The sequence below is a fragment of the Tachypleus tridentatus genome, chromosome 13, assembly GCF_004210375.1.
Source record: "Tachypleus tridentatus isolate NWPU-2018 chromosome 13, ASM421037v1, whole genome shotgun sequence".
Lineage (NCBI taxonomy): Eukaryota > Metazoa > Arthropoda > Merostomata > Xiphosura > Limulidae > Tachypleus > Tachypleus tridentatus.
In genome coordinates, this window is record NC_134837.1 from 257,671,740 (window position 1) to 257,697,466 (window position 25,727).

Genomic DNA, 25,727 nt, shown 5'->3' on the forward strand with positions numbered 1-25,727 from the left:
GATGAGTGGTAGCAGTAACCTATATTTATAAAATGAGGATAAAAAATAATTAAAGATGAGTGGTAGCAGTAACCTATATTTATAAAATGAGGATAAAAAATAATTAAAGATGAGTGGTAGCATTAACCTATATTTAAAAAATTAGGATAAAAAATAATTAAAGATGAGTGGTAGCATTAACCTATATTTAAAAAATTAGGATAAAAAATAATTAAAGATGAGTGGTAGCAGTAACCTATATTTATAAAATGAGGATAAAAAATAATTAAAGATGAGTGGTAGCAGTAACCTATATTTATAAAATGAGGGTAAAAATAATTAAAAATGAGTGGTAGCAGTAACCTATATTTATAAAATGAGGATAAAAAATAATTAAAGATGAGTGGTAGCAGTAACCTATATTTATAAAATGAGGATAAAAAATAATTAAAGATGAGTGGTAGCAGTAACCTATATTTATAAAATGAGGGTAAAAATAATTAAAAATGAGTGGTAGCAGTAACATATATTTATAAAATGAGTATAAAAAATAATTAAAAAATGAGTGGTAGCAGTAACCTATATTTATAAAATGAGTATAAAAAATAATTAAAAATGAGTGGTAGCAGTAACCTATATTTATAAAATGAGGATAAAAATAATTAAAGATGAGTGGTAGCAGCAACTTATATTTATAAAATGAGGATAAAAAATAATTAAAGATGAGCAGTAGCAGTAACCTATATTTATAAAATGAGGTTAAAAAATAATTAAAGATGAGTGGTAGCAGTAACATATATTTATAAAATGAGGATAAAAAATAATTAAAGATGAGTGGTAGCAGTAACCTATATTTATAAATTGAGGATAAAAAATAATTAAAGATGAGTGGTAGCAGTAACCTATATTTAAAAAATGAGGATAAAAATAAGTAAAGATGAGTGGTAGCAGTAACCTATTTAAAAAATGAGGATAAAAAATAATTAAAGATGAGTGGTAGCAGTAAACTATATTTAAAAATGAGGATAAAAAATAATTAAAGATGAGTGGTAGCAGTAACCTATATTTATAAAATGAGGACAAAAAATAATTAAAGATGAGTGGTAGCAGTAACCTATATTTATAAAATGAGGATAAAAAATAATTAAAGATGAGTGGTAGCAGCAACTTATATTTATAAAATGAGGATAAAAAATAATTAAAGATGAGTGGTAGCAGTAACCTATATTTATAAAATGAGGATAAAAAATAATTAAAGATGAGTGGTAGCAGTAACCTATATTTATAAAATGAGGATAAAAAATAATTAAAGATGAGTGGTAGCAGTAACCTATATTTATAAAATGAGGGTGACAAAAATAAAGGAATAATTTTACTTCGAAACTTCCTTTATTTTCTCTTAGTCTGAATAATATGAATTGTTTTTTAAACATAAAGCTGTGAAGGCATCTAATTATGATTTATAGCGTTATAAACCCTCAGATTTATCACTGAGCCACCGAAGAGCGACAACTATCGAAGCGAAAGCCAATATCAATATTGACTCAAAATTTCTGTTACCCAAAATAAAAACAAAATGTAAAACTAACGTTTTTAAAATTATCTTCAAATATTAAATAATAGGCTTATTTCACTTCCCTTTTCGAAAAATAAAATTAGGCTTAAAACTACATTTTTTTTCAAATTATACTTGTGATATCAATTTTTTAATTGTGATTTAAGTTTTTAAATTACTTTTAAATATATTGCCGTTGTTGTTCTTAAACGTGTTTTAATGTCGAGATAACTGCTTAAATGCGATTTTAGAATAACGTACAGACGTTATATTAATTTTACATTTATACTGCGGGCGTTATTTCTCCTGGTGTCAAAGATGATCTCTGAAAATATAATTATACAACAGCCAATATAGCCATTTCGCGAAAAATCAGCTTGTAACGACACTAATAATAATACAGAACATGAAAATGACGTAAGATATAAGGTCAATTTTAAGAAATACGTAAGATATAAGGTCAATCTTAAGTAATACGTAAGATATAACGTCAATCTTAAGAAATACGTAAGATATAACGTCAATCTTAAGTGATACGTAAGATATAACGTCAATCTTAAGTAAAATATCGTTTATTACTTTGTCCTCCCCACCCCGTAGAAACAGTGCTAAAATTCTGGGTTCGATTCCTCGCGATGGACACAGCTGTTATCTCAATTTGAACTAAAACAAACAATCCCTCAATTTACCAACTACTTTCTTACATGGTTTACTATCCCTACCTCCTGGAGTCCACAAATTACATCATATACATGTTTGTATATAAACTAAAGGGGTGAAAACATTTTGAAATGTTGCGCTAGTGTAAAGGCTTTGGTTTGGTTTGTTTTGAATTTCGCGCAAAGCTACTCGAGGGCTGTCTGCGCCAGCCGTCCCTAATTTAGCAGCGTAAGACTACAAGGGAGGCAGCTAGTCATCACCACCCACCGCCAACTCTTGGGCTACTCTTTTACCAACGAATAGTGGGATTGACCGTCACTTATAACGCCCCATAGCTGAAAGGGCGAGGAAGTTTGGTGTGACGGGGCTGGAATAGGAAATATAGAATTGGAAATAATAGAAGAGGGGCTTGAGGGAATAACTGAGGGCTAAGTTAGTTTTTGATTTAAAATAATTTGCTAGAGGGCGTGTTAATGACGTCATCTAGAAATTTTATTAAAGTTTAGAACCTCGAAGTTTCGTACACACATCATTGATCATTCTGGATCTCAGACAGAGTTTCTGAGTTTTCAAAGGTAAAATTTTGACGTTATTCAATATAAACGTAAAGAACCCCGAAAAGGTGGTGGTATGCAATCCGTGTGACTGTTTGTATCTTGTTGTTGCTTAAATTACCAGGTTTACAGGGTGGAATCACCCTTTGGTGTATTTAAGATGTGTACTATATATATATATATATATATATAAACGTTTAACTGCGTTTTTACTAACTTAAGCAAGTAATATAATTTTATCATAAGCGCAGCAATAGAAGTTACATTACATTTAGGGCTTGGCATAGCCTGGTGGTCACGGTGCTCGTCTTGCAATTTACTGGTGTGAATCTCCATCGGGCCGGTGGTTAAGGCATTCGACTCGCAATCTGCGGGTCGCGGGTTCGAATTACCGTCAAACTAAACTTGATCGCTTTTTCAGTTGTAAGGGCGTTATAATTCCACGATCAATTCCACTATTCGTTGGTAGAATGAGTTGTCTGAAAGTGGGTGGCATTGACTGTCTGCCTTCCCTTCACTATATTGCCGCTAAATTAGAAACAGATAGCCCTCGTACAGGCCCGGCATGGCCAGGTTGGTTAAGACGTACGACTCGTGAGGGCGTTATAATGTGACAGTCAATCCCACTATTCGTTGGTAAAAGAGTAGCCCAAGAGTTGGTGGTGGGTGGTGATGACTAGCTGCCTTCCCTCTAGTCTTACACTGCAAAATTAGGGACGGCTGGCGCAAATAGCCCTCGAGTAGCTTTGCGCGAAATTAAAAACCAAACTATACCACATTGAACTGAAAAGAAACTTGACGTCAGGACTGGAGTTTCTACATTTATGATTATATAAATAATTAGAGCAACAGGAGCTTCAAGAAAAACGAATCAAAGAAAGAAAGACGTCGCTGGGATAGGGCAACGTGTGTCTGTACACGGGTTAGGTGAGTGACGATAAAATAGAAAAATAAACCGTCAGTTTTTGCGATTATTTATCACTATTGAAGCTTTGCGCAAAATTAAACGTTCATTATAATGAACGTTTCTCCTCTGACAGTCGAAGAATATTTATTTGAAAACTTTCGTTAACAAGTAAGCATTTTGTTTCTGTCACCACAACGAATATTATTGGAAAAATTACACAAATAAAAAAGATATTTCTTGAAACGTTGTTGGTGTTACACCGTACTACATACAACCGTGCATGACGTCAGGTTTTTATTTTTATTCTTTTGTACTAGCACAATTCCAGGGGGACAGCATTAAATCTATTAACTCTAAAATTCGAGGTTCGATTATCCGCGGCGGAGATAGCCTATTGTGTAGCTTTTCACAAAAAAACATCTTATAGAATTTGTACAACATACCCGCGCTCCGCTGAGAATTTCAAAGGCCTCTTCCTCATTCACGCAGGCTCATCTCAGAAGTAAAGAGTAAATCAGGCCGGGCTGAATAACTTACATTAGTTTTAAACTAAGCTGAAAATACTGAAAAGGGTACCTTGGTATAATGATCTCATATTAGGCTTAGAACCAGTGAAATGTGTGTGATACATACTGAACTGTATGCAAAATACAGTACTCTGTAAAACTGATCGTTAGCGACCGTGTACCCAACACACGGATCTGTCGGTCGACATCTACACGGATACTACCCTGAGAAAGTGCGGTTTAATATTATATCTACAGGTAAATTCAACAGTAACCTGACCCTGGTTAATTGGATGTTTGGATTTTATGTGAAAAGCCATGTAATTGTTTAAGCTATATTTGCATGCAAAACTGCTTCCAATGTTAATCTAAAAGCACCTATTTTTTTTACACATTTTCTGGGGAAGAGGGCGTACTCTCAGATCTCTGGAGCATGACCATGCTTTTGCAACATGTGTTGGTTTTGATCTCATAAATTAGATCCTCCCCTCAAACATTCTGCGTACGTGCTTGAACCAATAAAGATTCGGACCCACAACCAGTTTAATTCATGAACATATACTATAGTTTAGAGAGAGGAAAGTGTTTAGAAAGACCACGAGGTCCAAATACACCAATATCGGTAATTATACGGTTAAAAGAAAACTGTGATATACGCCAGATTAACTAAGATGACAATTCATTACTTTTGTACATGTGACGAGGTGAAGATTTTATGCAGCTGTCGCCATCTCGTGTAATGTTATAATATTATACCAATAAATACAAACCGAATAAATTGTACCGAAATAAAAAGTTCAAACATAAGGTATTTAATACTTTAAATATTTATTTAAAAATTACTAATTATTATAGTTTACTTAACTTACACTTTCACCAACAGAATCAAACTAAGTATTATGAACGTGAAACAAACATCTAATTCAAGCCATTTAAAAACATTCCAAATTGAGATTAACGGTTCCATTCCTTTGAGAAACTTAATTTCAATTTTAGGGAAAACACAGACCTACTTAATTATTCTCGCTTTACCCACGACTTGACAGCCTATACTGAATATCATAATATTATCTTAACCGGAGTTTGTAGTTATAGTATATATTGTACCCCTGAAAAGCTTGTCCTTTATACATATTCCTATAACAACTAGAAGGTAACGTATACATTTCTGTATATCAAAATATGTTCTTTATTGGATTGGTGGACTTTGACCTTTATTGTACACTGATATCTTGGAAAGAACCATTCGTCCATAGAATACCCACTTGTATAGAAAAATATACATGTAAAAACGGTTAACCTGGACTGAGAAAATCTTTATGTAGAGGAGCGAACAACGTTTCGACCTTCTTCGATCATCGTCAGGTTTACAAAAAGAAACAGGTAACTGATCGATAGTTGACCACATGTTTGAAAAGGGTTGTGTAATTGAGTGTAGGAATGTAGAGGGCGTGCTTAGATGTTTGATTATATTTATTAACATTGGTATAAAGTTGTTCCTTTATACTGTTTTATTTTGGGCTTGAGTTGTTGTATAAGTAAAGCTTCTTTAATTTTATGTTTGTTTATTTAGCATCTCAGTATTTTCTATGGTTATGTCGTGTTTATTTGACTTGCAGTGTTCGAAAACGTGTGTGCAGTGTTCGAAAACGTGTGAAGGTGACTTTATGTTCTTTGAATCTGGTTTCCATTTTTCTACTTGTTTCTCCAATATAGAAGTCGTGGCAGTTATCACATTGTATTTTATAAATAATGTTGGTGTGGTGTTTGTCAGTGTAGTTTTTACATAGTATATACCTCAGTTTTGTGCCTGGTTTTTGAATAAATTTGGTATTAACTGGAATGTCATATTTTATTATTAGTTTTGCCAAATGTTGGTTGTTTTTCTGCTGATGTCGGGAGTATATGGTATGCAGCAGTATATGGTTTCGTGATTTTTTAAATCATAGGGTATATCTACTTTTGTTAGTTGATTTTGCTTTCTGTCTAGGTGTGTGCGTACAATGTTTTCTACGGTTTGTGGAGGAAACTTATCGATGTTGATGAAGTATTGTTTTATTTTGTCTAATTCGTCGTTAATTTTATGAGGTGAGCACAATACCCTTCAAACATGTGGTCAGCTGTCGGTCAGTTACCTCTTTCTTTCTTTGTGAATCTGACGATAACGGAAGAAGGTCAAAACGTTGTTCGTTCCTCTACATAAAAAAAAATTCTCAACCCAAACCAACCGTTTTTACATATATATCATCCATGGGATCTACGGTCCAACTGATATTTTTAGTTGAAGTTTACGATGATAAAGTATATATGTAGGAAATTTGTTACTCTGGAATAACGTCCTGATGTTTCAAAAGACTTATTCGTCTTCACATATCGTTATTATCTAAGTGCACTACGTACAATTCGTCTTCACATATCATTATTATCTAAGTGCACTACGTACAGGACCTTAAGTATAACGCGATCACGTGACATTTATTTATTATTAGAATTACATACGACACTACAACCAGTGGTTGACTGCACATTCGCGGTCTTAAATTATAGTGTGTGTAGGGACATTGAGGTCAGTCTGATTAATGACCTGTCAAAATACTTCTAAGTATGAAACTGCGTTTGTTTTTCTTTAATTAAAAATTGTTAAATTGCTATTAATGTAACATGATGGTGCACGTTAAAATTGTAATTAATGTAACATATTTTACTTCTAACTTGTCGCATAATACTAGTGCTGTTGATACGAAAAAACGAAGAGGGGTTTGTTTGTTTTGTTATGAGCAAAACTATACAAAGGGCTATGTGTGCTCTGCCCACCACATGTATCGAAATCGGGTTTCTAGAAAAATACGTCCGCAGACGTACCATTATGCCACCGGAGGACATGAACAGGGGTCATATCCCCTATGTAGGATATAGCCCTACCCAAAAAAATAAACACTTACTTTACGGCAGTGGTTCTTGACCTGGCTGGAGGAACTGAACTCCGGAAGTTTCGTACTTGCGTTCACTGAACCCTTCGTAATTGGAAAAATACTAGCCTAGAATTGCTCAACTTGGCATTGCAAACCATGCATTGAGGACGCTGACTCCCATCATGTTCCGCTATACACGTGAATACATATTGTACGTATTCGTCCGATCACTTTCTGTTTTTGCTCGACATAGTTAGTATGAAAGGATCGAAAGATTAGGTAAAAAAATCACAAATGACGTACGATTACTACAGCCATAAGTCGACTGCTAAGCGCACGAATTCCCTGCAGCACAGATATTAAAGTCAAGTGATGTGACGTGATCAGCCGCAGCCAATGATGGCCAAGTGGAGCATGACGTTACGAATCATACGAGTGGGGTGAACGGAATGCACACACACACACACACACACAGTGCGTGTCTTGACCTCCTCCGAACCCCTGAGACTGACTCAACGAATCCCTGGGGTTGGATTGAACCCAAGTTAAGAACCACTGCTTTACGGGTACTAAACTGTTGGATCAGACGTAATCAGAACATCAACTACTACGGCCGTTGGAGCTCGGTGTAATTTCATCACAATACAATCAATTGTTGTTAATTTAAAAAAAGGACATGATCATCACAAGGGTCGTTTGTTTTGAATTTCGCGCCAAGCTACACGAGAGTCGTCTGCGGTAGCCGTCCCTGATTTAGCAATGAAAGTCTAAAAGAAGCCAGCTAGTAATCACTACCCATAGTCAACACTTGGACTACTCTTTTACCAGCGAAAAGTGGAACTGACCGAACATAATAACGCTCCCACAGCTGATCGTTTGTTTCATTTTTGATCTCGCGCAAAGCTACACGAGTGCTGCCTGCGCTAACCGTCCCCTAATTTAGCAGTGTAAGACTAGGGGGAAGGCAGCTAATCACCACCACCCACCGCCAACTCTTGAGCTACTCTTTTAACGACAAATAGTGGGATTGACCGTTACATTATAATGCTCCCACGGCTGAAATGGCGAGCATGTTTGGTGTGACGGTGACTCGAACCCGTCACCCTCAGATTGCGATGCATGTGTCCAAACCAGCTGGCCATGTCAGGCTATCCAAAAATGTATAGAAACAAGTTGACTCAAAATACAAAGGTTATATTTTCAAGCCCACAACTAAGGACTCTGAAAAACGAAACAAATTAGGCTGAAAATAGTCTGCATTATTTTCTCAAGCTACAAATAAAAAGAGCAGCTTGACCAGTGACAATGAAAAAGGTTAAATCCATTTGACAACTTTTTAGTTTAAATAAAAAAACTGCATCTAATGAAATGAAAGTTTGACCTTTCTGAAATAAGATTTAAACCTATGTTAAAAGCTAGAACGCGTAAGATATAAAAAAAAAAAAAAAAAACTTGAGTGAAGACAAATTCAACATCTCCCACTCTGGTTTTTCTTATTGTTTAATGCACAATGACAAGGCTTCAATCTGTTGCCCTTACTGTCACTCAGCAATAGGTCTAAGGACTTGTAATGCTAAGACTAGTTTCGATAACCGCGGTAAGAAAACGTCATTGCGTAGCTTTGCACTTAACAATAAACAAAAGTCAGTCGGAGTTTTTCGTTATCTCGCATTTAATAAAAACAAGAAGCCCAAATTCAACATAAATTCTGAAAATAAAAGATAATAACAACGTAAAATAACGTTAAAAAGTCAGAATTTTGCTTTCTCTAGTGTCCAGGCCGAATGTCGATGCGAAAACGTAAACATCCAATTCTACGAAAAGAAAAAATTATTATTTTTAAAAATACTAATTTCACGGATTTAAAATAAATATTGCAAACATTTTAACGTCGACTTTCGAAACCCAAACTATTTGTTTCTGGTTCACAGTGAGGTTTCATTTATATATTTGAACAGTTAAAGCTACCAATTCGTATAAGTCGAAATAAAAATGCCTATATATATATATATATATTGTTGTTGTTTTGAATTAATTACAAAGCTACACAATGGGCTATCTGTGCTCTGCTCAAACGGATATCGAAACCCAGTTTTTAGCATTGTAAGTCCGCAGACATGCCGCTGAGCCACTGGGGGGCACACACCCACACGCATATATACAACAAAACTAATATACACTCGTTTTTAAAACTGACAGCCTTATATATATAAAACACTTCAGTTTTAGTTTGTTTCTGGTCTAGAGTGAAAAACGTTGCAATATTGTACTGTTAGTGTTTATCTTTTATAAATTAATGAAATTTGATAACTGGGGTGTTTTCTTAAGAATATAAGACTAGATAACACCAGATCTTCAAAGAACGAAACCAGTCTTAACTAAATATAGTCCCTAATATCTATTACAATAAAATATTTAAAGGATTTTTGCTTGTTGAGCACAATTCTTACACAATGGACTACCTGTGCTTTTCCCACCACAAGAATTGATATCCACTGGTGAGGGGCATTTAAAGTAGTTCACAATATCAGCATACACCACATCATTTACAAGTTAACAACTGTGATACGTACAAGATTCTAATAACCAATCTAACCCTAGGCTTCCACAGCTTAAACCTACTTATTCTATTTTTTAGGATTTCGCTTCGATCTTTATCCTTCAAACACTCCAACAATCCCTTCCCCACGGATGTTTTTTTTTTTTCCAAGCTCATATGATTTTTAACATCTAAATTAAATTTCCTCGAGCTATATACTCAAGATAATAAGATTTCAATTCTCTTTCTAATGGCTTGAATGTTTCAAACTAAGAATCATTTGAATGGTTTAGCTCTGTAATTGTTTTAAGAACATCAACAGAATGTATCTTTCGAAATCATTTAGGTTACTCATGTTTCTTTAATTCTGGTTTCATTCTTGTTTTTGTCTCACACTTTTTTCTTAGTAACATTATATGACTGTTAATTTTATAAGCACAAAACAACACAGTCCCAGTAAGTTATCTGCACTGTGCCCACTGTAGGGATAGAAGGTTAGTTATGATCTCATTGGTAATCACGTTTTATAAATGCAACCTACAGATCTGACATCTTAATATAGTTTACCAATGGCTCAAAAGTGTACTAAACACCACATGGCCTGATGGTTAGGGCACTCGACTCGTAATGTGTAATGAGCTTAAAACCCGTCACCGAACATGCTCGCCCTTTCTATCGTGAGGGCGTTATTATGTGACAGTCAGCTCCGTTCTTTGTTGGTGATGAATGGTGTTGACTAGCTGCTTTCCTCTTGCTTATCACTTCAAAATTAAGATGGCTAGCACAGACAGCCCTCCTGTAGCTATACGCTAAACTTAAAGAAACTAAACAATGGTAATATAAAAATTGTAGGTTGAACTTGAAGACTTTCTACAATTAACTAATTAGCCTACTGTTCAGATAATGTCTGTTAAGACTTTGCTGAGCTCTTATGACATAACAACATCAAGATCCAAATCTTCCCCATGTAGATTTCTGCTTATTGAACAATGTTCTTTTGGTTTCATCACTTCTACAAACTGCCAGAATAGGTTATCTTCTTATCGGGATATCCCTAGACAGTCTAAAGGAACAAACACTGAATAGCTTTTGGACACTACAGCATTACATTGTCGATTCTTTTGTCATCCTGGATATTTAAAATCATAAGAACAGAATAACCATCACCCAACCACATATACACGAATGTTTGGATACACAGTTACCAACATCTTTCCCTGTACTTTGATTTCTGAAACTTCATTATTTTAAATCAAAAACATCAAAATGGAAGGAGTCATCTTCTTCACATAGAAGGGACTAGAAGAGCTTGTTAGTTCTCCAAAGTTGGTCAAGAACTTATGATCTGGGAACTCAATAGTTGAAACATCATGACTACAAGATGTGAACACTTTTGAAACCCATGACCATTGGAGGAATAGCCTTAAAAGTAACTTCTCAAAGTGCTTTGAGCCCCTTAAGGGTAGCATTATCGAGAAACTCCTTGACACCTCCAAGACAAAAATAACTGCTGATCTCTGCAGTGAAGGAGTGTCAGTTGACAGGGACATTCCCACTCATGAAATACCTGTTCCAGTTAGGATGCTGATGTTGGCATTTACTTCACCTTGCTCACCTGCTGTTGTAAAAGCAGATTATTTAAGTTTGGCCTTATGTTTCTAGCCCTCTATGATGATTCCACCATTAGTGGGTTAGACATCACAACAGACTATTTCTTTGGTCTACTATAACTTCAGTGCTTAAAGCATTAGTTAACACATATTGTGCTAACTGTTCTGGTCCCCATCCCTCTTATTTTAGATAATACTCAAATGGATTGAGAGGAAAAGAGTTCAAAATACTAATACCCCTAAATAACATCACATACCCCGATGCAAGGAAGCTGGTAACACCTTTTCCAATGCTGCTGCTAGTGGGAGCTTAAATACACATTTCTATTTTACCAACAGCGTTCTCCAACTAGTTACACAGTCTATTGTCCTCCATGGGCAACTGGGCAGATCAGTCTGTATTCACCCCACATTTGTTACTACCAGTTATAAAGGTGAGCAATCAGGAATAGATCTATCAGCTATCACTGCCATTATTCAGTTTCACTCTCTCTCACTAGAATCTCAATCACCTGATGGGGTTTTGCCATTACAATTCACAACACAATCCACTGAGACAAAGAATCATTCTTCTTACAAGAATTAAAAAGTGAACAAAAAAATCTCAAAGATCAAAATAAAAACTGCTACAATAATACACTGTAACTGTTGAAAATTTCATACTTTTTCAGTTTAAATTAAGGCTTTCATCAGTTCTTACCATTTTGCATGTATCTGATTCTGTGGACTTTTTTGACAACAATAATTTATTCCATACATCAAGTAGCTTAAAGTCAAGTATATGAGGACACTGAACAACCTCTGTGACCCCTCCTCACCTTTTGGGAACCCAATAGGTGTTCTACACTCAAGATCTATTATGATCTCATTAGATTTAAAGAAAACAAACAATGGGTCTCTGATTTACACCTCCTTCGGGAAGTGTGCAATGAAGATGTTGGATCCTGTGCATTATTAGAGGTTTACACATTTCCAGTCCAGAGTTTGTACAAGGTCTACAAGTCTCCACTTTACCCTAGATGTTAGCAGTTTTTTCTTTTTTTCCAGTATGCTGTAAAGCTTCAATTACTGGCATGGCATTGCACCTGGCAATGTGGCTTCACGACTTAGTAGGCTGTGCTTCTTTCAAATAGATGGTTTTCTGTTTTAACTTTTAGCCTTTATATCCAAGTAAAGTTGACTGAGATGAGCCTAACAATTGATGATGCTTTTGAACCTGATGTTCATTCAATGCCATCATGGCTTATTATCATCCCACACTGTAATCATTCATTAAGTCACCTAAGTCTGATAATTCTGATTCAAGTTATTGACTTGTCTTTAATAAACACCATTTGGGCCATCCTTTTGTTCCAGTTTTTACGGGTTTTCCAAAATTAGGTGATCCTGTGGACTCTGATGGTTTGATGCAGCACTGTAATTGATTATAGAATCTCTTTTACAGATGTTATGTTCATAGCCATCTTGTATGCAATCCTTGTTGTTCTGAATTGAACAGGTGCTAAGCAGTACACAAATTGAGCCATCTATACTAACTTACCAAGCTCTTTAAAGGCTCTGAAATTACTTAATAATAATTCTGACCAAATTATCTTGGATATTAAAAATAGATTGGCCCATTTCTCAGTCATACATATATACATATATATATCCAATTCTTCTGGCTTCCTGGCCATGACAGAAACAAAAGGAATAAATTTACAGACACTGCTACAAAATCTGCTTCTGATTGTAATATTACAGCCTTAATTATTCCAAACCAGGAATCAAACAAGACTTCATGCCAGTTGTTAAATAACTTGAATGTGCAGGTTTAATAGGCTTTTCCAAATAAAACTGACCATCAACGATTGATTGTCTAGTTTTGCATGGATCAGAGAAAGTAAACTATCCTCACAAGGCTGTGTATCAGTAATAGTTTTATTATTCATCATTTTCTTCTCTTATTAGGCAGTGATCAACCAATGACATTCAAGTCAGATCTTCCATAACATTTTTTTCTGCCACCACTACTGTATCAACCAATGTGAATATATTTTTAATTATAATATCCCTTTGATATTGGACAATGCTATTGGTAAAGATGACAATGTACAGGTCAATCAAATTTATAGTTTTTCTATGGACTATAGGTCTTTTATTCTGTTTCATTTTTAAATTATATAAAACAACTTTTCTGTTTTTAACTTATCTAACCTTCTACTATCTTTGCATATTATTTTATTATTCTTGTTGTTTAAAGATAACAAACTGTTCTGAACAGATAGCATCTGTGGCTTTGTGCCAAACAAATACTCTACAGCTAAACTACTTCAATATCACAGAACTGTGCAGCACTTAACATTCTATCTAAATAAAGTGGAGAGACATTATTAATTTAGTCTTATTCCTAACATTCAATATATTTGATCAAATACCAACAAATGAAAAATATTTCCTTTATCAGAATAAAGTTCAGCACATTTGCAATGCATCTAACAATGATTTCTTATAATTCTCATCATACTAAAGTACTAAGTACAATTATTGGTTTACAAGGATTCTGTATAACTTAATCTTTATTGGCTTTGTGGGAAATCCTTCTTCAAAAGAATTATCTTAAAAAAAAAGTACTGTTGAACAAACCTGCATCACTTGAGACTCTGAAAGATCTGTGGACAGTTCTGTTGTATATGCATGTTTTATTGGTCTTTGGACACTTGTTGTACAGACATGTTTTTATTGGTCTTTGGACACTCCTGTTGTACAGACCATTTTTTTTATTGGTCTTTGGAAACTCCTGCTGTGCAGGCATGATTTTATTGGTCTTTGGGCATTCCTGCTGTACAGGCATGTTTTTATTGGTCTTTGGACACTCTTGTTGTACAGGCATGTTTTTATTGGTCTTTGGACACTCTTGTTGTACAGGCATGTTTTTATTGGTCTTTGGACACTCTTCAGTGATGTCGAGAAACCCACTTGTTGAGAAATTTATATGCAAAAACGACTCGTTTGGGTTGGTCTTTGGACACTCATGTTGTACAAGCTGTTTTTATCCGTCTTTGGACACTCCTGTTGTATAGCCTTTTTATTGCATTGCATCCAAATTGTAGAACACAAACAATATAGTCCATTCACCTGCTGTAACAGCTTGGTTCTCATGGCTTTAAATTCCTACTTGCCAATAATCACCTTCCACATGCAAAAAAGTTAAAACCAGATAGAACCCTACAAAGTATTGAGCATTGAATGGGACAGAAACATTCTGTTGTGAGGTCATTCACCTCCATTTAGTTTACACAGAAGAACAATAAAAAATTCAATTTTACAAGTACAATGGGTGATGTACAAAAAAACAACAACTAGTAGTTTGTCTATCTCTATGATTCCCTGTGATCTAACAGCTTCTATTATCTTGAAATAACTCCTAAGTTAACCAGAATTATTCAGATTCAATATTTTAACCTATGTTATTCTAAAGTTACTGAGTCTCACAAGATAAAGTGCTTCAATATCCAAAAGTGTGTAATGGAAAATCTTATATTAAGCCTCCAGCTATTTTCAAACATAATTCCTAGATTTAAAGTTCATATTATTATCTATTATACCACCAGAACACCATACTTTTTTAGAATTAATCAAGTTGCTCAAAATTAAGCAAGTCATCTCTAAAAAAATATTCTTGTGTTGTCAACATAAGTAACTAATATACTGAAAAGTGTGAACACATCCCAGGAACACCAAAAATATGCATTCGTTTATGGAAGTAAGCTTGTACATTTCAAATAATTATTAAACATTCAGGTATTTACCATAAATAATGAATTCATAAAGTAACTCTCAGAAGAACCACATATGCAAATGAAAATAAACAGCATGTTCATTTAGTAATGTTAAATGTGGAGAAAAACTACAAATATGTTTTATTATCACATGTTCTTTATAACACATTAACTTATACAGAAATTTTTTTCAGATAATAAATATTCAGACATTATCGTAGACTATATTTCACATCTCAGGAAGCTAAAGAAAATGATGCTAGTAGCTTGTTGTTTGAAACTTGTCAACATTATCAGTGTAATTCAGCATATAAATATAAGGCTTAATGAAAAGCCTAAAATACAAAATGTACAAGCACTTTTTGAGCTGTATAATGAATAAGGCTCTGAGCCAAGACCCTTGGCTCACATAGCACCCTGACACTGCTGCTCTACTAACTGAGCTACCAGGGTTTCAATTTCTAAACACTGTTATGTTCACCCTACCCCCAACCATATTACACACTCTACTTCTAGTATATAGCAGGAGAGATAACACTACCTGATGCCTTCAGGCTGCCAATCACCAACATACATTGGCTGTCCTCCAAATGAAAGCACAAATACACTCACAGTGCAACACCGGGCCAACAACTTAGTCAAGCATTTATAAGCAGATGGTCTGATTCACCAAATAAAATGGCCTCATGGTAATGGTGGACACATCTGAAATTATCGACTGTGAAATCCAGGGTATGAAGTTTCAAAAATGATGACAACAAGGAAATAATATTGGGGGCCTGATATTGTGGCCCATTAATATCTTAAATATATATATATTTAACCAACAGGAAATATAACCAATAATGGCATGCATAAAAATAAAGATGGTTTAATCTATACACCACCATATGTCGTAATATTAATGTTGTCAATGGACATATTTTACTCTTTATAAATAATTTTCATGACTTGTGTCCTTTAAATTAATAAGGATGTAACTGCATCCAGTAGGGTTGACCACAGTCCCTTGGGTGGGATGACCAGAATTTTAACTTGGGCCCTACTTTCCCTCTGACCATTACACTTCAGAAAAATTCCAGTTTTTGACATTCATATAATCTGTGTTTTTTTTTAAGGTATCTGCTTACCACAAATTCTGGCTACTCTCTCTGTAACACACAAATCTTTTTAACAGTACTGAAACTATAATGTTTCTAACAATTTGATAATCTTACAGCTAAAACAAATATTTAAGATACACACATATACCTCATAATTAAAACAAAAAATTTCTTTCTTTCTGTTTTCCTTGGCTGAAACACCAGGTGATTTGCATTGTATCAGTTGCTAATAGTCTGTCCAGTTGTTTCTTAAACAAATTCTAAGACTGAGAAGAGTTTATTTAGCTCTTTTATGATGATGAGAACCAAATGTTGAGATGGAATGAATGATAAAAATGGACCTGTTTTGATGAAGTCAGTTCTGTTATTTATTACTGTTCAAGATCTTATAATTGTAAAGTTTACCTTGTTTCTAATAACAAAAATACATATGTGTGACTGATCATTATAAAACATTCAGTTCCTCCTTCAATCCTTTACGAAATAAAACAAAACTGTAGATAGAATCAGTTACTTAAGTTTAAAAACAGTAAAAGAAATACTTTTTCTTGAATATTAATAGCTGTTTGGGGTGAAAAGTGTTGATTATGACAATAAAAGGATAAAAAATTGTCTCTTTTTAACTTCTAAATGTCTTATCATAAAATGCAAGTTAATTTTTATAACTTAAAAAAACAAGATGGAAAGTGAATTACTGACAATATCATGAAAAAATTTAACACTCCTACGAAAAGACGTTTCTAGTCCTGATTTCTCCAAGCCCGTTCCCCTGGCTGTGGTTTCGTTAGATAGTAGATAGGGACAGTGGGAATCTCGTTAATCCATTCATTAATGGATTTAAATGTCAATTTCATTTAAATACAAAATTATTAGCCTAATATTAATAACCTTTCAAGTTGCTCTGGGGCCTATTAGGCCCCACTTTTCATAGGAGTGTTAAAGGTGTTTAGAAGTGATTTAAAAAAATGGCATATTGATTTAAATTTAACATTTCTTAAACAATTATGTCATGTTCTGTCTTACTTCAGTATCTAATAAACTGTACAAAGATTTTATTATAAATACCTAATATCTTTTACAAGTTGATGAAGCCATATTATGATGTCAATACTACTGTTCAATAGGTAGCTTACCTTTTATGTTTGTTAGTTGTTATGACAAAAAGAATACTGTTAATAAAATGGACAAAACATTCTTATAACAGTAATACTGAATATTAGCATATCTTTATATGTGTATTGTACTAGCTTTCTTGAGTTACAGTAAAACACAAAAAACATAAATATATCTCAATGAGAAAGTCTGTTTGCAGATATTTTTTAATCTTAAACACAAAAATCAAAGTTATACAAAAACCTGCTTTCTTAACCCTGAAACATTAACCCTTCAACATTTTAAACCCATTCTTATAAACCATTTATGAATCAAATTGCTTGTTAACCCATGTCTTTGTTAGTTATAGTCACAAAAATATCAGTATCACTGCAAATTATCTAACTAATTACTGCTAGTCACTTGTGTATTTTTCATATAAAATAAATTATTTTACCCAATTATTCTGTTCAGCCCTTTACTAAATGTTGTATCAAGCAAAAAGATAAAATTACCAGGCATGATACAATCTGTTAATCATACTAATAATGTTGACAGAAAAAATTAATTGTTAAAAGTTTAACTCCAGAACTTTCAACTCACTTAACTTATCAAAATTGCCAAGTAAAGCTTTCTCACAAAAACAAAAACTTATCCAAGAAAGACCTTAGCAAACTCTGAATTTGTACACAAAAATTCATCTAATAAACTGTGTAACTAGAATAAATTGTAATTTCATAATATATGCACTCAAGAAGAAGTTATTTTAGTATCATAATATTACTGTTAAGTTATAATAATGTGTATTAATGTTGGTGTACATCATGATATAATACCATACAGCAAATCTCTATGTTTGTTATTATAAGAAAAAACTATTAGTATTATGGTGGTTTGGAATAAACAAAACGTATTTTACCGCAAGAAGCAAAGACAGTTATAATTATATAATGGCAGCATCAGTTACTGTAATGGCTTAACATTATCTAAAATATAGTAATTTTTTGTGTGATAAGTTGGATACAATATACTTTTATTTTCTGAGAAAGAAAGTATACAATCTTATGATAAACTTTCAGATGAAGACATTCCATTCGTAAACAGTAACGTACTGTTAAAAGTTTTCCTTCAGAAAATAATCTCCGTGTACTAATAGTTTAAAAGCTACTGAAATAATACTAAAAACGATAACAGTCTAATGTTTTTACTTGACTAAATGTGCTGTAGTAGGCTTAAGCAAATTAAACTTACATATGAAATTTGTACTTTTCAAATATTATTTTAAGCGCTCATGAGACACGAGTTTAATTAATCGATTCGTATCAAGAAACTGTAAAGAAAATCAATCTTAATTACTAAAATGTGTTATAACATATAACAAATCTAACCCTAATTATATAAAATACATTGCAGTCACATAAACCGAATAATAGCTAAGATCTAAATAGTACGCGATTTTGTATACTTGACGGCTTATTCTTACATATTAACTACTAGCATTTAAACTTTAAACAATTTCGCCTATACATTATCCATTTACATCCTAACTGCTACGTATGTCCTATAACATCTGATCTTTTTCACTATTCCACGCTAAAACCCATGCTACTAGTTCCTCCTCCATATCACAGACATAAACCACGTGCAGGAACTTTATATCCTTGCGAGGTTATCCGTAATTGATATTGATATACAAGGCTAATTTCTCTTCCGCTTTACACGTTGTGCGTACAATGTTATCATTCTCACTGAGTTAATGTATCCTCGATGCTTGCATTTGCCAATGATGATAATTTAGGTCCGTTAGAGTGGGGTGACATTTCTTATATTACAATTCTGATGAATATTTTGCTAAAATCGAGGTTTCAAACGTTACTTAAAACCATGATGTGCATTCAAAATGAAAAATTAAATGTTCTAATTCTTCATTATGAACAAGCACTCTTGCATCACCAATGGGTAACGAACAGTTCTCTGGATAGGCGAGTCACGCCGAACGGTAATACATTGTAAAACAAAAATTACGTTGAAATCAGATGAAAAAGGAGGATTTATATGAAAGCAACAATATAATTTTAAGGTAAACTTTCTTATTTTTGTTTCAAATAAAAACAGTTTCTTACCTGAGATGTTCTGAAAATACCTTATAAATTGCTCACGATGAAGAAACCTTATCCGCAATCGGCCATAGCAACGTCCCGGATGTTGAGATTTTCTTACCATTTGTTTTACGTCATTCAGACGTATGAGAAAGCACAAAACAAAAGACAACAAAACTTAGTTATGAGTTCGTCTACGATAGCACAAGAAATACACAATTAAAACGATATGTATGACAAGCATATGTGAATAAACCTCTTATAAAAGGAATAGACGACGTGGTTTTGCTTTATCATAGTTTAATCGTATAATTATGCTTCTTTTAGAACCAGCATAGATCGAAAGGAATTGAGATGAATATATTTTCATGCGGAACTTTCTGGCCTTTTAGATTTGTTTTGTTTATTTGTTGTTAAGCGCAAGACTATAAAAAGGGTAAATCTATGTTGTGTCCGCTACAGGTATCGAAACCAGATTTCTAGCGATATAAGTCCGCAGACTCGCCACTGATGGTTTGGTTTGATTTGGTTTGAATTTTGCGCAAAGCTACACGAGGGCTATCTGCATTAGCCGTCCCTAATTTAGCAGTGTAAGACTAGAGGGAAGGCAGCTAGTCATCACCACCCACCTCCAACTCTTGGGCTACTCTTTAACCAACAAATAGTGGGATTGACCGTCATATTATAACGCCCCCACAGCTGAAAGAGCAAGCATGTTTGGTGTGACAGGGATTCGAACCCGCGACCCTCGGATGATTATGAATCGAGCGCCTTAACCACCTGGCTATGCCGGCCGCCACTGATGGACTCCATTCTTTTAAAACAGAGAATATGTGTGTGTGTTTTTTTTATAGCAGAGTTACATCGGATCATCTGTTGTGTTTACCGAGGGGAATCGAACACCTGTTTTTTTTTTTTGCATCTTAGATCCGAAGACTTATTATTGTCCCAGCTGTTAATTACAACGATTGTAATGATGTATTTTGTTTATATATCTTTGTCATGAAACAGAGTATTTCCAGATATACATATTTATATAAGCATAATAAAGTCATATGCATATATACAAAATAACATTTAATAGGTAAATAAACAATAAAGGATTATTAAAAATGAAAAATTGAAACCGTTCTAGCCTACAGGGTAAAAGTCCTAAATACTGCAACTGAAGAAATGAGTCACAAAGGCTTCAGTCCATTTTACAAAGTTTCATCATGAATACTCTGCCTAAACAATCTATCAAAAAACATAATTATGTTTGAATTAGTTTGAAAACTTTCCATAATTCCTCTCAACAAAAAACACTATATTAGGTGTGTTTCATTTGAGAATTGTTAACAAAAAACAAATGTCCCCGCGAGTACAGCGGTATGTCTCCGGATTTACAACCCTAAAATCAGGGGTTCGATTCCCCTCGGTGGACTGAGCAGATACCCCCCTGTGGCTTTGCTGTAAGAAAACACAAACACAGTTAACAAAATGCTTTTGAAATAAGTTTGAATGTTATAATTCTTTATAATTATTCATAGGTCATCTGGAACAAAGGCACATTAAATTATGTTCTTCTTTTAAATTCGGCTGAACTTGTACATCCTCTTATTAACATGCAATTTGTGTCACTAACGTTTTCACATAAAGGATAATTCTGACAGCTAAATAAGTCACCAACATTGGATATGTATAGTGAAATATTTAAGATGATGTTACTTGGTAATAGGCCTGGCATGGCCAAGCGCGTAAGGCGTGCGACTCCTAATCCGAGGGTCGCGGGTTCGAGCCCGCGTCACACCAAACGTGCTCGCCCTCCCAGCCGTGGGGGCGTTATAATGTGACGGTCAATCCCCACTATTCGTTGGTAAAAGAGTAGCCCAAGAGTTGGCGGTGGGTGGTGATGACTAGCTGCCTTCCCTTTAGTCTTACACTGCTAAATTAGGGACGGCTCGGTGCAGTGGGCTAACAGCCTACTCACTTAAATACTTGTTGAAGAATCCGCAAGCGATTGCGGCCCTATGTTCCTAGATGGAATCTAATGGTGATAACTAACTAACTACTTGTTAATGTTTTAAAATTGTTTATTGTGCTGAAATTTGTGTGTTATTTTTTTTTTTTTTTTTAATTTCATTATGTTTTGCAATAAAGGTTATTATTTTTATTGAATACTTGTTATTTTTGTGGCGACAGACAAGTGCGTTAGCAGCTAAAAGTGCCAAAGAGTAACGCAAACAGACAAAAATATCTTCCGTTTGGTTTAGTATACTCTTAGCACAATATGAATGCAGTTGCATGAGAACTTTCAAAATTTAATAGCGGCTCTTTCGCAGATCAGCTACAAATGGATGATATATATAAAGCTCAAGTTTTATATTTGAAAGATTCAGATTTCGAGTTTTATTTTACGTAGTAATGCAAATTTTTTTTGTTAGATTATGCAGTAATACTTTATGCACCTGTTAAAGCAACCATAAATAACAAACAAATACTAACTAAAATTACAGTGACGTAATAGAAATGCTTCGTATATCAGCATTTTACGATATAGTAATGAATTAGCGACATGGAAAAGCGAGGGCTAACTTAAATATTCCAGAAATGTTTTATTTGTTGAGGGGGGAATAATAAAATGATTTGTAATCTTATGAAAACTGCTCCAGAAAATATAATTTTCGAATGCAATCATCTTTGCCTCTAAATACAGCTTTTTGCTTTTTTGGGTTGTTTTTTCATTTTTGTGCTATATTGCTAAGAAATGAATATTTTGTAATTAATTGTTAGGACACTAGGAGATGTATCTCGTGTTAAATAATGACGATTTACTAATTTTTTAAAAAACTGAAAGGTTACAGAAACTCAAAAGTCTTATGTATTGTTTTTTGAATTTCGCACAAAGCTACTCAAGGTCTATCTGCGCTATCCGTCCTTAAGTTAGCAGTGTAAGACTAGAGGGAAGGCAGCTAGTCATCACCACCCACCGTCAAATCTTGGGCTACTCTTTTACCAACGAATAGTGGGATTGACCGTCAAATTATAACGCCCCAACGACTGGGAGGGCGAGCATGTTTGGTTGGACCGGGATTCGAACCCACAACCCTCGGATAACGAGTCGAACGCCTTAACACGCTTGGCCATGCCGGACCGCTACTTAAAAGGTAACCAGACATACAAAAAGTCACATGGCATTAAAACATATACGTAAACGTATAAACGAAACTTATTTGTATTTTGGCGAAGATACAGTGGTACTAGAAATACCATTACTCTTAGGGAGAGGATTAATGCACTTAAGAGTACCACACGTTCACATTTTCTCCACCACTTTCTTTCTCTTGACCTTATTGAACTCCAAAAAATTGTTACTTTTTTACTATAAATTTCAGTAAAGTACTTATGAGTTATTTTACCAGTCCTTGGTAATCTTTGTAATAAGAACAGTGGGGTACTTTTACTTTTATCGAGGGTATAGTCTCGGTGGTGTGCAGGCAAGCTATGCGTGTTCTACCTTATTTAATTAATTAAAAGTAGAATCCGTTTTTCAAAAACATTGTTTATTATACATCTATGCAGTTTTTAATAACGCGTGGCCTAGACAGCTGTTAAGTTAGTTTCATTTAATAATTGTTTATTATACATCTATGCAGTTTTTGAATAACCCTCACCATTCGCTGGAGACAACTCGTTCTCGTCGAGGGCTACGAGGAGGAAGTACGTTCCCTGTGGGTTAGGTTTGTGGACACGACAAAATTCTCAGTAACGTCCAGGATTATCTGAAGGCGTCGAGGGCGGCCGACTACGTTACGACCTCGGCACAAGAAGGTCTGCCAGTTGAGTTTTACACAGCGTATGGAATAAGTTTATACAGTGTAATTTCTATATAGATTTAGTTCTCGTATTTCGTTTTCTATTTTACTTTAGGAGTTTCTACTTTCTGCTCCCAAGAGTGCACGTGGAATTAAAAGGGTTAGCAGTTGTTTGTTTATTTAGTTGTTGTTTTGATGTTCAAATACGCACGTGCCCACACGCACTCATTCACACAAAACACGTGCAAATGCTGAGTTTTATCACGTTTTAATAATAAAGTGCCCAGTGTATTTCACGCATGAAAGTGTATGTGAAACAGTACGGGTTTAGAATTTTTTGTGTTAATGTATTTCTTTTGTTTTATGTGGTAGGCATATCACAGATTTAACACACTTATATTCAGATGTACGAATACACACGAGCGAACACTCAAAAATTACGTAATTTTTTTGTTTGTTCTTAAGTGCAAATCTACACAATGGACCATCTGGAAAGTGCACATCATGAGTATTTTTCTTTTTCATTTCGCGCAAAGCTACACGAGGGCTATCTGCGCTAGTCGTCCCTAATTTAGCAGCGTAACACTAGAGGGAAGGCAGCTAGTCATCACCACCCACTGAAAGGGCGAGCATGTTCGGTGTGACGGGGAGTCGAACCCGCGACCCATGAGTATCGAAACTTGGATTTTATCGTTACAAGCCCTCAGACTTAGCGATGAGCCACTAGGGGCGCTGTATTTTATAATTAAAGTATGCACTTTTTTTAAGAGGTGTCATTTTTTATTGTTTTAAGTAATATATATTAATATATAAATATAATATATATTTAAGTAATATATATAAGTAATATATAATTTTGCGACAGATTTGATAATGCAGTGGTTCTTAACCTTTTAGTGTTTACCCTTTCAAATCAGTAATTCGCACCCTGCGACTAAAAATATAAAGCATACTCTTATGTAAAAATATAGATTTGCTTTAATTATTCATGGGAATCATCTTTGCACCCACTAGGGGTGCGGGCACCCCTGGTTAAGAACCCCTGTTCTAATGTATGATATTACAGGGCATTATTTTCATGTGTTTATTTTCCGTGAGATTGTTTCTCATACAAAGGGACAGTTTTGAATCTTTGTTAAACACGAAAAAATATAAAACCTTGTTTTTGTGAAAGGCCTTCTATGCTGCTTTCTTTCTTTTTTGTATAGTATTTTATTTTGTGTTTAGTTTATTAGTCTACCAGTGTACCCCTGTATTTTCCTGGTTATTTTTTTTCTTATATTATTTTTATTTTTTACATGCAATACGTTAAGGCTATTACACTTTTCTACATGAAGATTACATAATGTAATGGAAAAGTGCGTCACAGACAGCAACAAATCACATACTCGTACATTGAATATATTTAAAGATAATATTAATACTGCGAATTAAGTAAAATAAGACAAAATAAAAAAGAAGGACTGCGTTAGAAATAACGAATCCAAACCTCAGACTAATGTTAGTTTGTTATAAAACAAAAACAAGAAGAAACAAAAATATGAAAAAACGCTGCACCAGTTGAAGGGATCCCAAGGTACAGGCTTTAATGTGGGATATGTGGGATGTGGGTAGAATGTACCCTGGGTTTTCGAGGTGATGGAGAAATAGGACCCATATAGCGGTGGGGATACATTGTTTGTCAGTCTTAACCACCATTCACCAGTCTCACATAGGGAAATAAAATAATAGAAATTAGAAATAGGAGAGAAAGATGTGGGTACTTAAGCCCACAACGTCCCACACCTACATCACCCTCCACTGCCTGCAAAAGGTTGTGGGAAGGTGACTGCTCTCCAAAGAAAAGATTTGTTTCGGTTAATTTGTTTTGAATTTTGCGCAAAGCTACTTGAGGGCTATCTGCGTTAGCCATCCATAATTTAGCAGTGTACGATTAGAGGGAAGGCAACTAGTCATCACCACCCACGGCCAACACTTTTATCAACGAATAGTGGGATTGACCGTAACATTATAATGCCACCGCGGCTGAAAGGGTGAGCGTGGTCAGGGAGCTCGAGTTTATTCATTCCTACGAAAACATACATACTTTACACGAAGCGTCATAAAACCTTTTAACAACGAATTATAATTACTTCAAAGGAAACTCTTTGTCATCTTTACATCTTACTGTAAAGATGACAAATTATGCATGTGTTAACATCACTCAGAGATGGTTGGTTCGATAACTGTCATTTTAACTAGAAACTGTCCGACAGACTACGTCAGTTATTTTGTTTTAGGAATTTTGCCTAAGAGGAGGGATTAAAAAAAGAGCGTGAAATAGTACATATTTCCATTTTTTTTTTATAAACTTCTACCTTCTATCACTCAAAGTTGACCAACTCATATACCGCAGTGTTTTGTACACTTACTACAGAAAGTGTTCGTATCCCTGTGTTGTGAGTAGTTTTTTCCTCATAACTTAAAAATGATTAGGATAATAAAAGTACAGTATATTATAAATATTATACTAACACACATCTACATAAAGTTTTATGTAAATTGAACGACAAATAAACTGTTTATAAACAAATAACCAAACATAGGAGGGGCAGAAAGTGTTCGTGCATCTACTTTAACGAAGTGGTGTAGCCTTTCAGGTGAATTACTTGGCGCA

General features: G+C 34.4%; 1 protein-coding gene across 3 annotated transcripts in view; it reads right to left on the reverse strand.

Annotated features, from left to right (window-relative positions):
- The window catches only part of LOC143240948 (uncharacterized), a 143,274-nt gene extending 123,877 nt beyond the window's left edge, over nt 1-19,397 (reverse strand). The window contains exon 1 of one of the 3 annotated variants that reach the window (XM_076484244.1): nt 19,302-19,350. Coding sequence is in view for 1 of the 3 variants with exons in the window: in XM_076484241.1 (XP_076340356.1) it covers nt 15,525-15,555 (31 nt within the window). In the remaining 2 variants the exon portion in view is untranslated. Of the gene's footprint in view, nt 1-15,524; nt 15,571-19,301 lie in introns of those variants that run through there. The other 2 variants (XM_076484241.1, XM_076484243.1) reach the window with 2 other exon arrangements.
- Nucleotides 19,398-25,727: the final 6,330 nt, after the last annotated feature.